Source organism: Lampetra planeri, chromosome 49, assembly GCF_965212315.1.
Source record: "Lampetra planeri chromosome 49, kcLamPlan1.2.h2, whole genome shotgun sequence".
Taxonomy (NCBI): domain Eukaryota; kingdom Metazoa; phylum Chordata; class Hyperoartia; order Petromyzontiformes; family Petromyzontidae; genus Lampetra; species Lampetra planeri.
This window is the reverse complement of record NC_136155.1, coordinates 8,217,123-8,233,873: the sequence shown is the minus strand read 5'-3', so window position 1 is coordinate 8,233,873 and position 16,751 is coordinate 8,217,123. Positions and strand designations below refer to the sequence as shown.

The 16,751-nt window shown below is 54.1% G+C and overlaps 1 protein-coding gene across 3 annotated transcripts in view; it reads right to left on the bottom strand.

Annotated features, from left to right (window-relative positions):
• The window catches only part of LOC144733948 (retinoic acid receptor RXR-alpha-B-like), a 137,118-nt gene that overhangs the window by 57,380 nt on the left and 62,987 nt on the right, over positions 1 to 16,751 (bottom strand). Inside the window, exon 1 of one of the 3 annotated variants that reach the window (XM_078615978.1) lies at positions 3,954 to 4,630. The exons of the other annotated variants lie outside the window; for them this stretch is intronic. Within the exon in view, the coding sequence (XP_078472104.1) occupies positions 3,954 to 3,987 (34 nt within the window). The 5' untranslated portion in view covers positions 3,988 to 4,630. Of the gene's footprint in view, positions 1 to 3,953; positions 4,631 to 16,751 lie in introns of those variants that run through there. 3 annotated transcript variants of the gene reach the window in all.

Genomic DNA, 16,751 nt, shown 5'->3' with positions numbered 1-16,751 from the left:
GTGAATTTCCAACAGCATCGCCGCCGCAAGAAGTTGTTCTCAAGTGATCGGACTGCATTGACGCGACAATACCGAGCGTGCCGACTGTCAATTTGTCCACGCCACGCAGATTGTGACGGCGACGACGGCGGTCGGGTTGAGTCGACTCGCCGCCCGGAAATTTAACTCTCGCTTTGTGAGGTTGTAGTGAGCAGAGTGTTTTTTTCTGAGCACGGGGCCACCCAGCTGATAGCAGCCAAAGCAGAGTACACACAACGTGTACGTGTGCGTACGTACGTGGCAAGATGTTAAGTACCTCGCCAGGTATACAGGTGTTCGATAATATACGTTTTTGTGGGATAGATTGCGTAAATATAAATGTGTCGTTAAACCCGCCACCATCGGACACAGCCAATTAGTCAGGTTTGTTACGTAAACAGAACGTGCCAATTCGTTACTATGACAACGCACCTATATTACGGATGATATTGGTTGCAAAAGCCTACGTGTTAAACATTCAGGAGATCGTGGGTTCGATCCTGACCCTGACGCCTGCTGTGTATTTGGAATTTTGCGTGTTCTCTCTTCCCGTGGTGGTCGCGTGGATTTGTCTCCGGGTCGTCCGGTTTTCCCCACATTGAGCATTCAGAGTATTTGGCGGCGATACATTTCCACGTGATAAGCCACTTTTTGTTCAGCGATCATTTGTGGTGGCCAGGTCACTTCGGAAAAAGAGCTAAACAGCTCAGTAACCCTTACCTGGTAAAATAAACAAAGTAAATCGTTGATGTATATTGAACTTCTTTCGCACCGTACGTAGCCACCAGTGCTACATCGGAGGTGCGGTGGGTGGACAACAAACTAAAATAAAGCATTTCTCGAGAAAGGATTTAGATGTTAAAGTGCACACCTGAAAGTGCCACGCGATGCGGTGACCGTCTGCGTTCGACGGCTCAGGAAGTGAAGTCGGAGCATTTCTCATCGCGCACCCTCACGAGTCCCAGCCCACCACGAATGTGCGCGCTCATCGCACGCCGTTAAGCCCTTCGGAACGACACCCGTTTTACGTATTCTTTCATAACTTGACTCGGGCTCCGCTAGTAAGTCGTTCCGCCAGTAACAACTCCTTTCGCTAGTAACAACTCATTCCGCTAGTAAGTCGTTCCGCCAGTAACAACTCGTTCCGCTAGTGACAAACTCGTTCCGCTAGTGACAACTCGTTCCGCTAGTAAGTCGTTCCACTAGTAAGTCGTTCCGCTAGTGACAACTCGTTCCGCTAGTAAATCGTTCCGCTAGTAAGACGTTCTGCTAGTAAGTCGTTCCGCTAGTGACAACTCGTTCCGCTAGTAAATCGTTCCGCTAGTAAGACGTTCCGCTAGTAAGTCGTTCCGCTAGTAACAAGTCGTTCCGCCAGTAACAAGTCGTTCTGCTAGTAAGTCATTCCGCTAGTAAGTCGTTCCGCTAGGGACAACTCGTTCCGCTAGTAAATCGTTCCGCTAGTAAGACGTTCCGCTAGTAAGTCGTTCCGCTAGTGACAACTCGTTCCGCTAGTAAGTCGTTCCGCTAGTAACAAGTCGGTCCGCTAGTAACAAGTCGTTCCGCCAGTAACAAGTCGTTCTGCTAGTAAGACGCTCCGCTAGTAAGTCGTTCCGCTAGTGAAAACTCGTTCCGCTAGTAAGTCGTTCCGCCAGTAACAAGTCGTTCCGGGTCTTCGGGGTGTCCGGAGAGCCCCGAGACGGCGCTTGGGGCCGCATCGCGCCCCGCTGGATCCCCGTGGAGCTGCAGTGGCGCCGCCGCCACCACCACCACCACCACACGCTGCAGCCTGCAGCGTTGTCCCTCAAAACCGCCCACACGAGTCGCTGCTGCCGCCCCCCCCCCCCCCCCAGTAACCCGCACCGACGGGGGGAGGGTGGGGGGCGGTCACTCGGCACAAACCCCCCGAACGAGCGCACGGCGAGCTTCTCTCCACGGAGCAGTCGCCGCCCGCAGCGCCACGGCCACGGCGGGAGGGGTGGGACGTGGCCGTTGGGGTGGGGGGGTGTCGTGGGGGTCCGGGCACCCTCACCCCACCCACCTCACCCACCCCAGTAGTTTGTGATGTGGCCAGGAGAGACACCCACAACATGTTGCCTTCGCCCAGGCTACAAACACTCGACACAAGCGGTGGGAAGTGCCACGCTCCTCCCCAGTCCACGGCACGATCGCCGTCCCGCCACGTGGTACTCGCGTGGTTCCTGCGTGGCGGCTACATTAAGCCGATCAGCAGTTTGAATATTTACATCCGGACCTACTCGATGGCCTCCGGGACGGCCACGTGTGCACGTCAGCTGTTGTCCCCCGCACCTGTCCGATGAACACGGTTGGCTTACGTGCGGCGAGAGAGAAATTCAACGTGCTCTGCATTGCGTGAGTGCGCACGTACGCAAACACGTCCGTCGAGAGGTCTCACCCGATGCCGCTCCGCGATTTGAAACGCGTAACCAAGGGGGACTGCTCTGTGACTCTCCGTTCGCGCGCGAGGCCGCCGTGCATTGTGGGCCACCGTCGAACAGCGCTCCCCAGTTTCATTCCACCGACCGTACCTCGGCTCGAGTTCACGACGTCCGTTTCGCCGACACGGCGGCAGCGCTCAAGGTGACGCGGTGGGGGCTCATCGCGGAGTCCACGGAGCCCACGGCGGACGGCCCCAGAATAAATGCCTCTGCTCGAGACCCAACAATCGAGGCGCCTCCTGGCTTTGAAATTCCTCCTCCCTCCTCCTCCTCCCTCCTCCTCCTCCTCATCGAAGACACCGGTGGTGTGACCATCATCCTCATCGGAGCGTCGTCAACAGGCCGATGCGAACATCTCCACAGCAGTGCGATTGTGACGATGCAAACCGCACACTATGGACCACAGACTAAACCACTGTAATGTCTGTGCTCCTTCGACGGAGGAATAGCAAAGCGACACAAACTCACTCCTGAAGTCCTCCCGTGGTAGTGAGCAGACCTCGACATCGGCATTTAGCTACTGAATCACATTGCCATCGTTCGTGAGAAACATAATCTTCTAACCCCAGAGGTGTGATGACGATGATGATAATGAGTTGTTCAACTCTTGCCCAGGGATTGAACTCGCGACAACCCGACTCCGAGTTTAACTCTGCGACCAGAGACACTGGCCCATTTCTAACAATATCACAACGGAAAGTACTACGCTAGACGCTGGATATAAGCACACCTTATACATGCACAGACAACCAAGTACTACGCCAGCCTCGGCAGACTGCCTCGGGTTCGCGCCGCTCATGAGCATCCGTCGGGCCGGGTCAGTCACCGCGGATGAGGCCGGCACCCCATGCAGACCGATGTGCTGTGCTTGTTATTCCGCTTTTGTTAGCAGGCACCTGTCAATGGTAAAGGCGTTGCGCCGATTGTGTCCACACGCTGCCACTGCAGGCAACTGGCGGAAGGCCCCGGGGACACGTCCACGTATCACTCGCAAGGCGAGGATCGTCACGCGGGTGGGAGTCGAACCCAGGTTTAACTATTTAAATTATTACACTAAACCATTTTTTCATTTTACCAGGGTAAGGAGGCCCCACTGAGCTACAGAGCTCTTTTTCCAGAAGGAACATGGCCACAATTGATCGTTCAACGAAGTGGCTTATAATCGTGTGGAAAATTATCGCGGCCTAATACTCTAAACGTGTGACGTCTAAATGTGGAGGGGAAAAACTGGAGGACCGAAAAAAATCCACGCGACTACGGGGAGAGCGAGAGAGAACATGCAGACGCCAAATTTACAGCAGCAGGCGTCAGGGTCGGGATCGAATCCACGACCTCCTGTATAGCAGGCGAGGGAGTAAACATCTCCTCGCCGCCCAACGCGATGGTAGTGTTGCGCTTGCCCAACGACTGCGCGACCACTCCCGCCCCCCCCCCCCGACACACACACACAGACGGAGCGACGAACAAACGTGCCCTCACCATAGTGCGAGGAGAAGGACCAGTATCTCTCCATGGCCGGAGGCTTCCGCGTCGGAAGCTCGCGTGTGGAGCGCGTCGACGAATTGGGGGGCCGCTCACTCCTCCTCCTTCTCCTCTCCCGGGCGGCGGGGAGCGCTCTCGAGTTGTCCACGGCCGCCGCAAAGCGGGACCACGAATTACAAAAAAAATCTAACAAAATTAATAATAATCTCGGAAAATCGTCGAGGGCCGCTCAGAAGAGGGTCGTTGCCCGCCCCCCCTACCACCACCACCGTAGGTCTGGGTATCCGGCAGCCAAATTAAATTTTTTCCACGGAAAGCGACGTCTCCGACGGCAGCTCGGAACGCGCGACAATCCGGCGCGAGCGGCGTCCGAGTTGGAACGGCACGAGAAGCGACGGGGCGGCGAGGAGGAGGAGGAGGCGCGATCGTGCGCGGCGCTCCCGCCGACTGTGCCGGCGCTCACTGCCGCGTGCGCGGCGAAGGGTTTAAAGGTCGCGGAACGCTGCGATGCTGAAAAAGTGGAATGCGTCGTGTTTGTGTGTGGGGGGGTTTTTTGTGTGAATTCCCAGTGGCCCAACCCCACGCATCTCCGTGCCTCTGTGTCTCAGCCTCTCTCTGTGTCTCTGTCTCAGTATCTCTCTGTGTGTCTCTGTCTCAGCCTCTCTCTGTGTGTGTCTCTCTCTCAGAATCTCTCTGTGTCTCTGTCTCAGTCTATCTCTGTGTCTCTTTCTCAGTCTCTCTCTGTGTCTCTGTCTCAGTCTCTCTCTGTGTCTCTCTCAGGCTCTCTCTGTGTGTGTGTGTCTCTCTCTCTCAGTCTCTCTCTGTGTCTCTCTCTCTCAGTCTCTCTCTCTGTGTCTCTCTCAGTCTCTCTCTGAGTCTCTCTCTCTCAGTCTCTCTCTCTCCTTCTGTGTGTCTCTCTCAGGCTCTCTGTCTGTCTCTCTCTGTGTGTGTGTGTCTTCTCTCAGTCTCTCCCTGTGTCTCTCTCTCTCAGTCTCTCTCTGTGTCTTTGTTTCTGTGTCTCTCTCAGGTTCTTTGTCTCAGTCCCTCTATGTGTGTCTCTGTCTTGGTCTCTGTGTGTGTCTGTCTCAGTCTCTCTCTGTCCCATCTAAGTCTGTGAGTCTCTCAGCCGCAATGCAACGTGAGTGTAAACTCGTCTGATAACAACTTAGTTTTTTCTGTATCTCTGTCAGACTGTCTCTCAATCTCAATCTCTCTTTATCTGTCTCTTAATCTGTGTGTGTGTCTCGTTCTCCACGTATGCGTCTCTCTGCGTCCCTGTTCTGTCTCTCTGTCTTCAACTCTCTCTCTCTTCGTCTATCGATCGCTCTGTGTCTGTCTCGTATTTACTGTCTGCCTCTGCATCCATCTATATACAGTATCTGTCTTTCTTTGCCTCTGTCTGTCTCTCTGGCTGTCTCTCTGTTTGTCTTTGTCTCTCAGTCTCTCTCCATGTCTCTCTGTGCGTCTCTCTCTCTCACACGCGCAAACACCACGGTGTCTCTCTGTCTCTCCATCCGTGTCTCTCTCTCTCTCCACCCCTCACACGCGCACACACCACGGTGTGAGGCAGCCGCGGAGTTGCGTCCGGCGTGCGAAGCACCGCACACGCCAGACGATGACAGCTGCACGAGTCATTTCCCTTCAGGTTGCGTCGTCGTCGTCGTCGTCACGTGGCGGCGACGGAGCCGTCGCGGCGAGGGCTCCGCGTCGCGCTGCGCGTCCGACGGGGAGCCACGGCCTCGCCCCGCGGAGTTCGTCACCGGCGAGTCCCGTGCACGCGGTCAACACTCCACATTCCGACGGCGGGAGCGGGTCCTTCCGTGGGGCAACCGCCGTAGACTTCCTGGCAAGGTGGTGCGGCTGAACTCGTGCTCACCCTGCCGGTGGTGGTGGCGATGCCCGGCCGAGTCGACCACCGATCGGCGCGTGAACTCTCGGCCCTCGCGATTGTGGGTGAAACGCTCCGACCACAGGGCCACCCCCGCCACGGTTGTGAAACAACGAGCCGATGTCGTTTAGCCGGGGTTCGCACCTCTCATTGGCACGCAGCGGGTGGAGCGGTCGCGAAGAGGATTAATGCACCGCCATCGAACAAAGACGGTCACTGCATCGCGGCGCTGTCAGATGGGCTTCTGCGGCCATCTGGAACGCTCTTCCTTCCGATACTAGGAAGCCACTGCAGCCATGCACTTTTAAAGCATCTCGATTGAAAACTCATTCCTTTCAAAATGCTTTTTGTGTTTAGTTTGTTGTCCTTTGCCCATACCTCCGATTAGCACGGTTGGCTTTATACGGTGCGGAAGACGTTCAACCAACATACATACGTACGCACGCACATGCCACCTGAAGGATTTTTAAAATAATTTCTCCTAAGACTCTCTTCCAAGACAACCTTGTGACAAACGGACGAACCACAGTGGGAGATTTCCGAATGGATTTTCCATCTCAAGAAGCCGCGATTAAAAATAATTTGTAAAATAATTAATCTAGAAACAGCTCAGCGCTCCGGTTTTTCCTTCCACATTTTGAAACATGCATTGAGATTTTTGTTTGATTAATTTGATGCTGTACATTTTCACGTGACAAGTAGCTTTGTTGAAGCTATCATTTGTGGCCAGGTCGCTTCTGAAAAATAATTCAATAGCTTGGTGAGCTTTACCTGGCAAGATAACAAATAATGTAGTTTTATTTGTATATTTTAAAATAATTTACTTAGCTTGCCTATACTTTGCACTCCTATCGTGTTTTTGTACCGTTTACAGCTAGCTCATCGGATTCCACCAGTAGACATTAAATACTCTCCCGGATTCACGAAGCCTGAAATATCGAAGTCACTGACGAGCGGGAGACGATCGAGACTCCGTCACAGAGGGGGGGGGACAACCGCGGCGACTTGGGGGTGGAGGGGGGGCGGAGTCGTTCCGTGGCACCGACGCCGTCCGTTGGAGGGGGCCCTGGTGCCAGCGATGGCTCTCCGGGCTCGACGAGCCAGACGTGGCTCTGGCAATCCACTCGAAAGCATTTGCTGCTAAGATCCAAACGGCGTGCTGCGTTTTTTGTCGTCCTTCGCGAAGCGAAAACAGCAACTTGGCGCTGTGCTCAATAAATGTGTGGTGTAAAACCGCGCCTGCATGGAATTGTGGGTGTTTCCCATAATTCTGCGCAGCCTTAATCGTGTTTTGCAGCAATGGAATGTGTTGCGTTCATGTGTTACCTTCAACGCGTTTAACTGGATGTTTTGTTTGTATTTCTTCGGTTCAGTCATTGACGACCGGACTGACTCCACCAACGCCTCGCTGCATTGGGGAACCCCGGGGGGGGGGGGGGGTTATTGATCAGGGGCGGCTGTAGCCCCGATCCAAACCCAGCGGCACCGGCTGAACCGGTCATCAACGGCTCTCGTGAGACACCCAGCCGCTCCTGAAGTTCACGCGCGCGCGCACACACGGCGAGATTTCACGGCCTGATTACGCGCCCGCTCGCCCCGACCCACGCCATGCCGCGGCAACGCCAGGCAGAGCCGGCACCGCGATCCACGCAGCGCTGTGGCTCTCGGGTTCACCGGTTCAATACCCATCGTTGCGCTCCCGTCAAAATCACGAATCGAATCGGGGGCGGACCAATCGACTACTTACGAGTCTCACGCGCATTACGTCGCATGCGTCAATTGGGTTTGCTCTCCAGCACACCGGTGGGCTGACCCAGTAACTACTTGGGCACGTTCTGTTTACGTGACAAACCTTTACTGGTTGGCTGTGTCGGGTGGTCGCGGGTTAACGACACATTTATACTTACGCAATCTAACCCAAAAAAAACATTTATTATAAACGTGAGTTACGGTATATATATATATTTGCCACCGTGCCAGCAGCGTGAGGCATTAGGCGACCACCGCTGCAGGGGTTGTTAGCGCCGTGCGTTATGAACCTAGCCAAGACGAATTTGATGCCCGGCCAAGACAAAGTGGCGGCGAGCACGACACCTGAACTGTTCCGTGCGCCCCGTCCGCTTCAACAAACACGCGCTGGCCAACGCGGTGAAGTATGGCCGAGCGACCCACGTGACTGACATGGCGTGCGGAGGCCCTTGTGCAGCGGTGGGGTGATACAGGAGCTGGCGGAGGTGCACAAGAGCCCACAGCTTCACTCCGCTTTCATATTCTATACGTGTGTACCGACTGCAGATCCTGCACGCGCCACGCACAGTGGCGGAGGGGGAATCGATGCGCGAGCAAAGCCATGACCCACTGCCCCAGGTCGCGCTTGCAAATCAGACTCCTCATAGCCTCTGAGTTCCTCTCGCCTGGTTCAACGAAAAATACACTTGACCCCCCCCCCCCCCCGAATCGCGACCCCTTTTCAGCCGATTTGCGGAAGGTGGTTGAACTTTTAACGGCGCTGACCGCGGCACGGCAGTGGCGGTACCAGCGGTACCGGCGGCACGGAAGCCTTGTGTTGTCACGAGATTTAACCCCCCCCCCCCACCCACGGAGAGCGGAATTTTTCTGGGTTCGACCCCTCGCCAGGTTGATCACCTTCCAGGGCATAACATGGTGGGGGAAGAGACAAACCTCACTGATTGGCTGCGTCGAGTGGTGGCGGGTTTTGACGACACATTCATATTTACACGGTGATCTAACCCAAAAAAAAAACCTTTACAACGGATATCGGTCGCGAAATCCTACTCCTGCTACGACTACGACGCGTCAAAATGGACAAGAAAGAATGTCTCAAAATGATGGGCGGCAGGGCGGTGCGGTCATGAGAAAGCGTGGCATCACAGTGAGGAAGGCCTGGGTTTCCCGCCCCGGGCACCCTGTTTCTCCGTGGAGTTTCTACGTTTCTCCTGCTGTCTCCGCGAATGTTCTTCCGGGGCTTCCGCCAAGAGATAAAACGAACGAACGAATGAACGCGCAATTGAACCGGCAACATTTCAAAATGTCATGCAGGTTCCTCGACTGGGATCACGCATGGCAGCAACAGCTTGGCAGGACCCTCCTGCAAAACTGTCTTAAGACTCTGTGATGTCGTCCTGGCTAAACAAGCGGAGCAATAATAATGATGAAAAATAAGAATAGGTATTACCCTTTCTGGCAATAAAGATGTTCAAAACACATGATACCTTTTGTCTCTGTACTGTTCGCCTGCTGGGCGTCCTCTGGTCTAACACTGGTGCATACAAGGCCACAAAAGAAGGCTGTCTCTGGTTTCAAAGACAATACATAAATATCATTATCAGAGCATGTTTGTTTGCATGTCCACCACAAGTGCGTGTGGTTAATGCCGACTTGATTCCTCGCGAGAGGTTTCTATTTGGTGTTTGAACATTTTGACACAAATCCTGCTTTATTACCAGAGAGGGTAAAACATTCTTATCTTTTATCATTTTGGATATTGGCAAAAAAGGTCCCATAGATGATGAACATAATCATTAATGATAATTGACCCGTAAATAAACAAACAGCAAAGGGAGCAAGGTGAGCCCAGATCAATGCGATGCATCTGTGATGGCCAAATCGGCGGTGGCGTTGGGGCGTGTGGCAGGAGGATTCCGTCAGCTTCACAGCACCAGGCCACAGGCTTCCGATCCGAATTGTAGGCCCAAGACAGGTCGACGAATGAGGCACCAGTCTTAAGATTGGTGCCTCATCCGAGGCGGCAGATAACTCATATCCGTCCAGTGCTCGCCGAGCTGCATTGGCTTCCGGTTGCCGAACGAATACGTTGCAAGGTCGCACTCATTACACACAAAGTGCTTGCCACCAATGAAGCACGATGCCTTGCAGAACCCCGGTCATCCTCGCAGCAGCGGCTTGTGGCTCACCATCGAACAAAGACGGTCTCGCAGCATCGTGCACTTTCATTCGCGCTTCTGCGACCGTCTGGAACGCTCTTCCTTCCGATATTAGGAAGCCACTGGAGCAATGCACTTTTAAATCATCTAGATTCATAAACGTATTTAAAAATGCTTTTTGTACTTAGTTTGCAGTTCTTTCCACGCACCTCCGATTCGTACAGTTGGCTAAGTAAGTTGCGAAATTAAGTTCAACATCCGTACGTACATGCAAATCGCCACAATTGGCCCCGGAGTTTCCTGAGCTTTCAGAAAGTCGATGACCGTGGCCTCACTCCGCACTCGGGGGGGTTTTTCCGGCCCCGAGCGGCAAGTCGGTGAAAGAGGCGGCCAGGTCGTGCTGAAATCCTGAGGACTCGCTCATCCCTGTGCCGCCCCCAACGCCGAGTCACTCGATCGAGTTGTCTGGCTCCGGATCGCTGGGTACTTTTCCAGTGTTTGCCACGATCTAAGCAGACCGGACGGAGTGGCAGATAAGCGTCGCATTGTTGCAATTCCTTACATCAAAGGGAGAGGCCGCTACCGTTGGCTGCGACGGTGGGCGCCACGCACGCCACGCACACGCGCTCGCGGAACCTGGTCCTGACGGGTTTGAACAGAAACCCGAGCGGGCCTTGCTCAAAGGGAAGACCCAACCCCGAACAATGACGCGATGCTGTCTTATTGCATCATTGGTCCACGGGGCGATGGCTCTGCTGCGGCGGTGGAGATCTGCTCGGTGCAAACGAAAGAACGCCCATTCGGCCGCTCACGTCCTGGACCATGGCCGCTAAACCACGCGCTGCCATCACCGCTTTAAAAGTCGCTGGGCTCCAGAGATTAGCGTGGAGCGGCTCCCAGGATGGTGGGAATTTAGTCTGGTGAATGGAGGTGAAAGGAATTGAGCAAAAGTTGAGTCTCTGTATCGAGGCTGTGGGTCAGTGTTGATGCTGTGGATCAGTGTTGATGCTGTGGGTCAGTGTTAAGGCTGTGGGTTCATAGGTTATTCTGAAGCTTCAAACTGGTTTTGGACAGCCTGGCAAACGCATCCCGGTGTCGATAACAAAACTGCCCCCGTGCCTTCGTTTGAAGTTGTTTGATTTTAGCACCCAAAATAATTAACGCAAATCAGTCTGCAAGCGTTCTTGTGTAGGCTTCTCCGAGTGACACTTAGAAAAGTTCACGCATGGCCCCAAACGGTACAATTAATGGGCTGGCTCGGCCATGTTCAGGCCTCATGCTTCGAACAGCTTCATGCAGCGGCCCCGTCATTTCACGGCCACAAATGTTCCCGTTGGGAAGCTGCCACGGCCGTGCAAAAGTGCGACGGTTCGCGCGCCGGTTTGGTGCTATCTCCCGGCGGTTGAAACGGTGAGATCCACCGGCCCCTTCCACCGCCTCTGTCCACCCCAGCGGTGTAAGTGAGGGCATTGCCCACTTAGTTGGTCCGCACAATCGGTGTGTCGCGCGTGTTGGGGTAAAGCGTCAGCTATTGCCACCGCTTCCAAGACGCAGTGGCCAGCGTGGAAGAGTAGGGGTCAAAATACCCTCTCTTCTGACAGCAGTGGAATGAGCGGGCCAATTGCAGGGCTGCCCCTTTACCCGCTATGTCCATAGACCCTGTCGAAAGCGCAAACCATGCTGCACGTAGCGGTTTACTCCGACGTGCTCGCCTGGCCAGGTGGCTCTGCGGATTGAAGCACAACCAGCAGGCGAGTACAGCAAGTGGGTTGTTGCTGACCCGGTGGGGACAATTGTATTGCGGTCGCCTCAAACGTGTCGGGTTTTTTTAACCTGCCCCTACTCACGTTCTGACCGCTTCATCCTGGACATGTCTGTGAAAAAGAGCTTCATAGCTCATCGGATTCTTCCAGCATCAATACATATTCTGATTCAGATTTTCTTCAGGTTCTCCAGTTTTTTTCTTCCAGTCCAAAAAAACCAGAAACATTTTGGCCAAACAGCCATAGGCAGGACCCTCCTGAAAACGAGCCTCGGGGGTCTCCGTGCGACATTCCTGGGTCAAGTAAAGAATAAAAATCCCAAGTCAAGTAGCCACCCTCCATGGAAGACGCTGGAACCGATATCGCCACGAATCCACGCGGTGGCTCACGGGCGGAGAAGCGCACTCCACTCACAAGCACATCGCCAAGCCATGCCCGGTGGGGGGGGGGGGGGGATAAAATATCTACCACCGCTTGTGGGAAGTCACTTCGTGGGACGCAGTTGTCCTATAGGAGCATAGCCTTATCCTTCCCCAGCACCTCCGATCAGCACGGTTGGCTACGTATAGTGCGAAAGAAGATCAACGTACACACATACCTAGCCTCACACAGAGAGCCAGAGACTCACACAGAGACGCATAGCATTTTGTCCTTCCTCCACACCTCCGATAAGCACGGTTGACTACGTACGGCACGGAAGAAGCTCAACACACACACAGACATAGCCCCTGTCTTATGAACATGGGATGTCCAGCGATGGCTCGTGAGCCGCGCGACAGGACAGAGTGACACGACACCGCTGCGTGGATCCTCCTCACTGCGGGGAGCAGCCTTCATAAAATGCTGCCCCCAAGTGTTAGAAACAGAGGGGGCGGACACACGCAAGGCCACCCCCGGCCTGGTGCTGTTGAATTATTTAGATTTTTTGGCTGCTATACATGTCCACGTGATGACAAGCCCCTTCGTTGAGCGATCGTTTGTGGGCAGGTCGCTTCTGCAAAAGAAGCGAATAGCTTGGTGGGCTTTACTTGGTGAGATAAAAACATAATTTAGTTTTTTTTTAAGTGATTTGTTTACCTTTCATAGAGTTTTCACTCCCAGTGTCACCCAGTGCGGTAACTCATGGTGTCACCCAGTGCGGTAACTCATGGTGTCACCCAGTGCGGTAACTCATGGTGTCACCCAGTGCGGTAACTCATGGTGTCACCCAGTGCGGTAACTCATGGTGTCACCCAGTGCGGTAACTCATGGTGTCACCCCTCATGGTGTCTGCCCGTACGAGACCATAGAGAACCCTTAGTCATGTTTTTTGTACTAATGTTACTCGTACATCGTAAATCCCGTACATCACTGAATGTAATGGCAATAGTAGTGACATAGACAACTAGACAAATTTAAATAATACCTTAAAATTACAATATTTCCTTTAATTACTACGTAATTCTCAAAAGAGTTACTGATATGGGTTCACAAATACTAATTACCACAATATTGTAGCTAAAACACTATAAAATTTGACAAAATCAGCGACTATAAAAACACGAGCAGCAACAAAAACAACAGCGCGTGCTGGTAGCGCGTGCAGACGAGACCACGTGACTCGAAGCGTCACTGTAACAATGACAGCTCTGAGCGGAGCGCATTAGAAGGTTCAAAAAGTAAATTAACATAGAGCTTTAGCCTTGTAGGTATATTGATACAGTACATGTAAGCTGGGCTTACGAACAATGTTGTTGTTCTAACTAACTACAGGGATATTTTTTTTTATATAAAGAAATAATTCTGCTGAAACGCTGCACAACAGTTGTTTATAGACAGCCATGTTGGTGTCACCCCCTATGATGGTGTCACCTGGTGCGGTCCGCACCCCCCTAGTGACGCCACTGCTTCCTTGTTCTGCCCAGTGCTGATATTTACACACCACACCACGTACTCACTCGAGGCCCAGTCTACCTGGGGGGGGGGGGGGGGGGGAAATCCACCACGAATCCAGACATCACTCACCACTGATGTTAGCCGTGGCCAGAAATCGACCTCAGGTCCCCGGATTCGTAGCGCAGCACGCAAACCGCTGTTTCCACCGCTCAATTTATCTCCCAGGGTGCATCTTTCCACACTTCGATGCGCACTTTTCTACACACGCGTACATCGTGAGCTGTGTTAGGACAACGTCGCCTATCCGGCCCTATTCTGCAGCCTCCAGGGCCACTGCTGCCCACGAACGCCCATCAAGGTGAGCTGGACACACGCAGTAGGTGGTGTGGCCACTGCCTTCGTTTTCCCAGTGCTGATGTTCACTCACTTCGCCGAGTGACAAATTTGAATGCCGAGTCAAGCTAGCAGTGGCCCATAACCGGTGCGTGCGCCGGACACCACTGACCGTGTCGTAGGAGTGGCCAAGAGAAGAAAAATGTTCTCATCACTGGACCAGGCTACTCAATTTTAGGCCGAGCTGACCTCGAGGAGACCCAAGCCGGGTTCAAATACCAAATAAAAAACTCAACACATTTGTCAACAACACTGCGGCCTTCAAAGTAAAAAAATATATAACGAATTACGTATTGGGAGGCAGTGGCACTTCTTCATAGCAAAAAAAACAAACGATATATATTTCCCTGTCAAGGCTCACACGGTGTGATTGAGAAATGTTGTTGTCTGTGCTTGTGCACCACTGCTAATGCAGCAGCAGCGTCACCAAACCGTGGGCTCTGACCGTCCCTTTCCAGTGACGAACAAATCAACGAATCCGTCCGTTCCATAGGGAGCCCGCGTGTGTCCTGCGGCTCTGCGCAGCGTTCCGAGATGCCGTTGTGCTTGGAACGCCGCGGAACGAATCGGCGCGGCAGACGAAGCACAGCGCAACGCAGCGCAACGCAGCGCAGCGCAGTGCAGCGCGCTCCGAGTCTGTGCTGCCGTACACCCCAACCTTTGCTCAAGTAAAGGAGGAGATGGATGTCACGGCGACACGAGCGAGCCAGCGAGCCAACACAACCTCTCCCTCCCACGCAGCAGCAGCAGCAGCGGCGGCGGCGGCGGCGCTCCGCACGCTCCGCACGCTCCGCCCCGCCACCTGTGCGCGTGCGGCGTGCAAGCCGTGCTGCGAACATTCGCACCGAGGCCGAGCGTGGCCGAGACCGCTGACCTGGCGGCACTGCGTTGGCAGCAGCGGTGCTCGGGCACAAATAACGACGGCAACTACAGATTCTTCAACAATGCCGAGGCCTTCCAAGGAGAATTATTTAACAAGCGACGTTCCGGCCGTGGAGCGGCAAGCGGGTTCCCACATCGTGTCAAAGGGGCACGCCGCCTCCCCTGCACCCCCCCCCCCCAATATCACGGAATTTACCCTGCAGCCCCCTTTGCGGCAGCCTCACAATTTACACCGGTGGCTCCCTTGTCATCTGTAATAACAACAACAACAACAAGTTCAACTTGTTATGCGCTGAGCCACCATTACCCAGCAGCCGCTCGCCCTCTGGGAGGGAGCCTGGGAATGGACTCGGGGGGCGCGAGGGGGGAACCGCGGACGAGCGGTGACGAGCCGGCAGTCAAATTCCCTCCCCCCCCCCCCCAAAGCTCTGCTGTCCTGTGTTTATCATGGTGTTATCGGTCAATACGGGGGCAGAGAGCGAGAGTGTGTGTCGCACCCGATCGAACCACCAAGGTGTGATTACTCCACCCTTTAAGAAAACACGCGATTTGGATTAAGTGAAGAAGAAAAAAAACCCAAGTTTAAATTGCGGCCACAGTTTTTTTGCCCGAGACTGTCCGCTTTTTTGCCACGCTCTGACCGCTCGGCTTAACGAACCCTTCCCTCAGCCACCTGCGATGAAACCAGATTTTTTCTTTCTTAAATCCTCTCAGCCACCCGTTAACTAAAGCCCGGATCTCACCCGCGGCGAGTCTGATGAGTCTCTCAGCCCAGTAGGCCGTGACTACACAACAACAAACACACCGACGTCCATAATCGTTTAAAGAAAAAAAAATGCTGTTCAATCCACGGAAAATCCCGGGAGGGAGACGCAGGAGACACCTCCTCGGTTCGCTCAATTAGGCGGTTTTACACCCAGCGGGCAACCGTCGTCGCCTACCGGCAGACCGCTGCCCGGCTTGCAGGCCTGGTGCCGAGTCACTTGGTGCCACACGGGGACAGCTGCCGCTGGGGGTGGTGGTGCGGGGGCGGCCGGCACATCCCCGGGAACGCGCTCCGAGACGCCCCTCGGCCACAACGAGAAGAGTCAGAGTCGGAACGTCAACTCACACTGGAGGAATCCGATCAGCTATAAAGCACTTGTTTTCACAGACGTCCAGTCGAGGAGGGGCGGCCTCTATCCAGATCACAACAAACTTTGCACCAGTATTCTTGCTGGGATCCCAGATAAATCCCCGTGGCTATTTTCCCTTCATTCAGCCGAAGTTATAAGGGGGGCGTAATACAGACGTACGCACTAAGACAACGCGCAAACGAACGAGGCCAAGCAACGTTTGCAGAGCGCGTTTGTTTGTTTGTTTTGCACGTGTTGCCACAGGCACGTGGTGTGTGGGTGCAGACTTGGTCCCTATTCGACGTTTTAAATATCTCAACACCCCCTGTTTAAAATCGCCAGAGGAGGGTAAAAGCCCCGCTTACGGTTTCGTCGCGAAGCAGAGTCACGCTTGTGGAGTCTCGGCGGTCGGGGTGGCGCTCGCGGCAGCGGCCGAGATCCTGGGACTGAATCTAGGTTCCAGTGGCCAGGCTTTAAAAACGAGGTCTTCACGCGAGACGATATCCACGTAGAGCCCCCCACGTGAACGCCTGTAAGTACGTTGAACTTCTTTCGCGCCGCACTTAGCCAAGCGTGCGGTCATCGTAGCATCGCAATTAACTCCGCCTAACCAAGCTCCGAAGCTGAGGACCCTGGCAGTGAAGAGCAACCCCTTCGCGTGAGAGGAACGGCCCGCACAAGAGGATGTCACAGAGCTACATCTGAGATTTCTCCTTCTTCTTCTTCAAGGGACCTCTGGAACCACGCACAGCAGAGGGCCGGGTGCTTCCCACTCACTCTGCGTATGACGCTGACATTCGTCGCATGATGGTCAAACCAATATTTTAACTCTCGGATTAGCTCCGAGGGTCGAGGACGAATCCGTTGACCACTGGACGATTATCGGGCAGCAGTACACTCCGCTGCCTCCTGACGCGGCGATCTGGCTTGACCGCCTGAAGGCAGCAGTGCAAGAAGAAGGCAGCAGTGCAAAA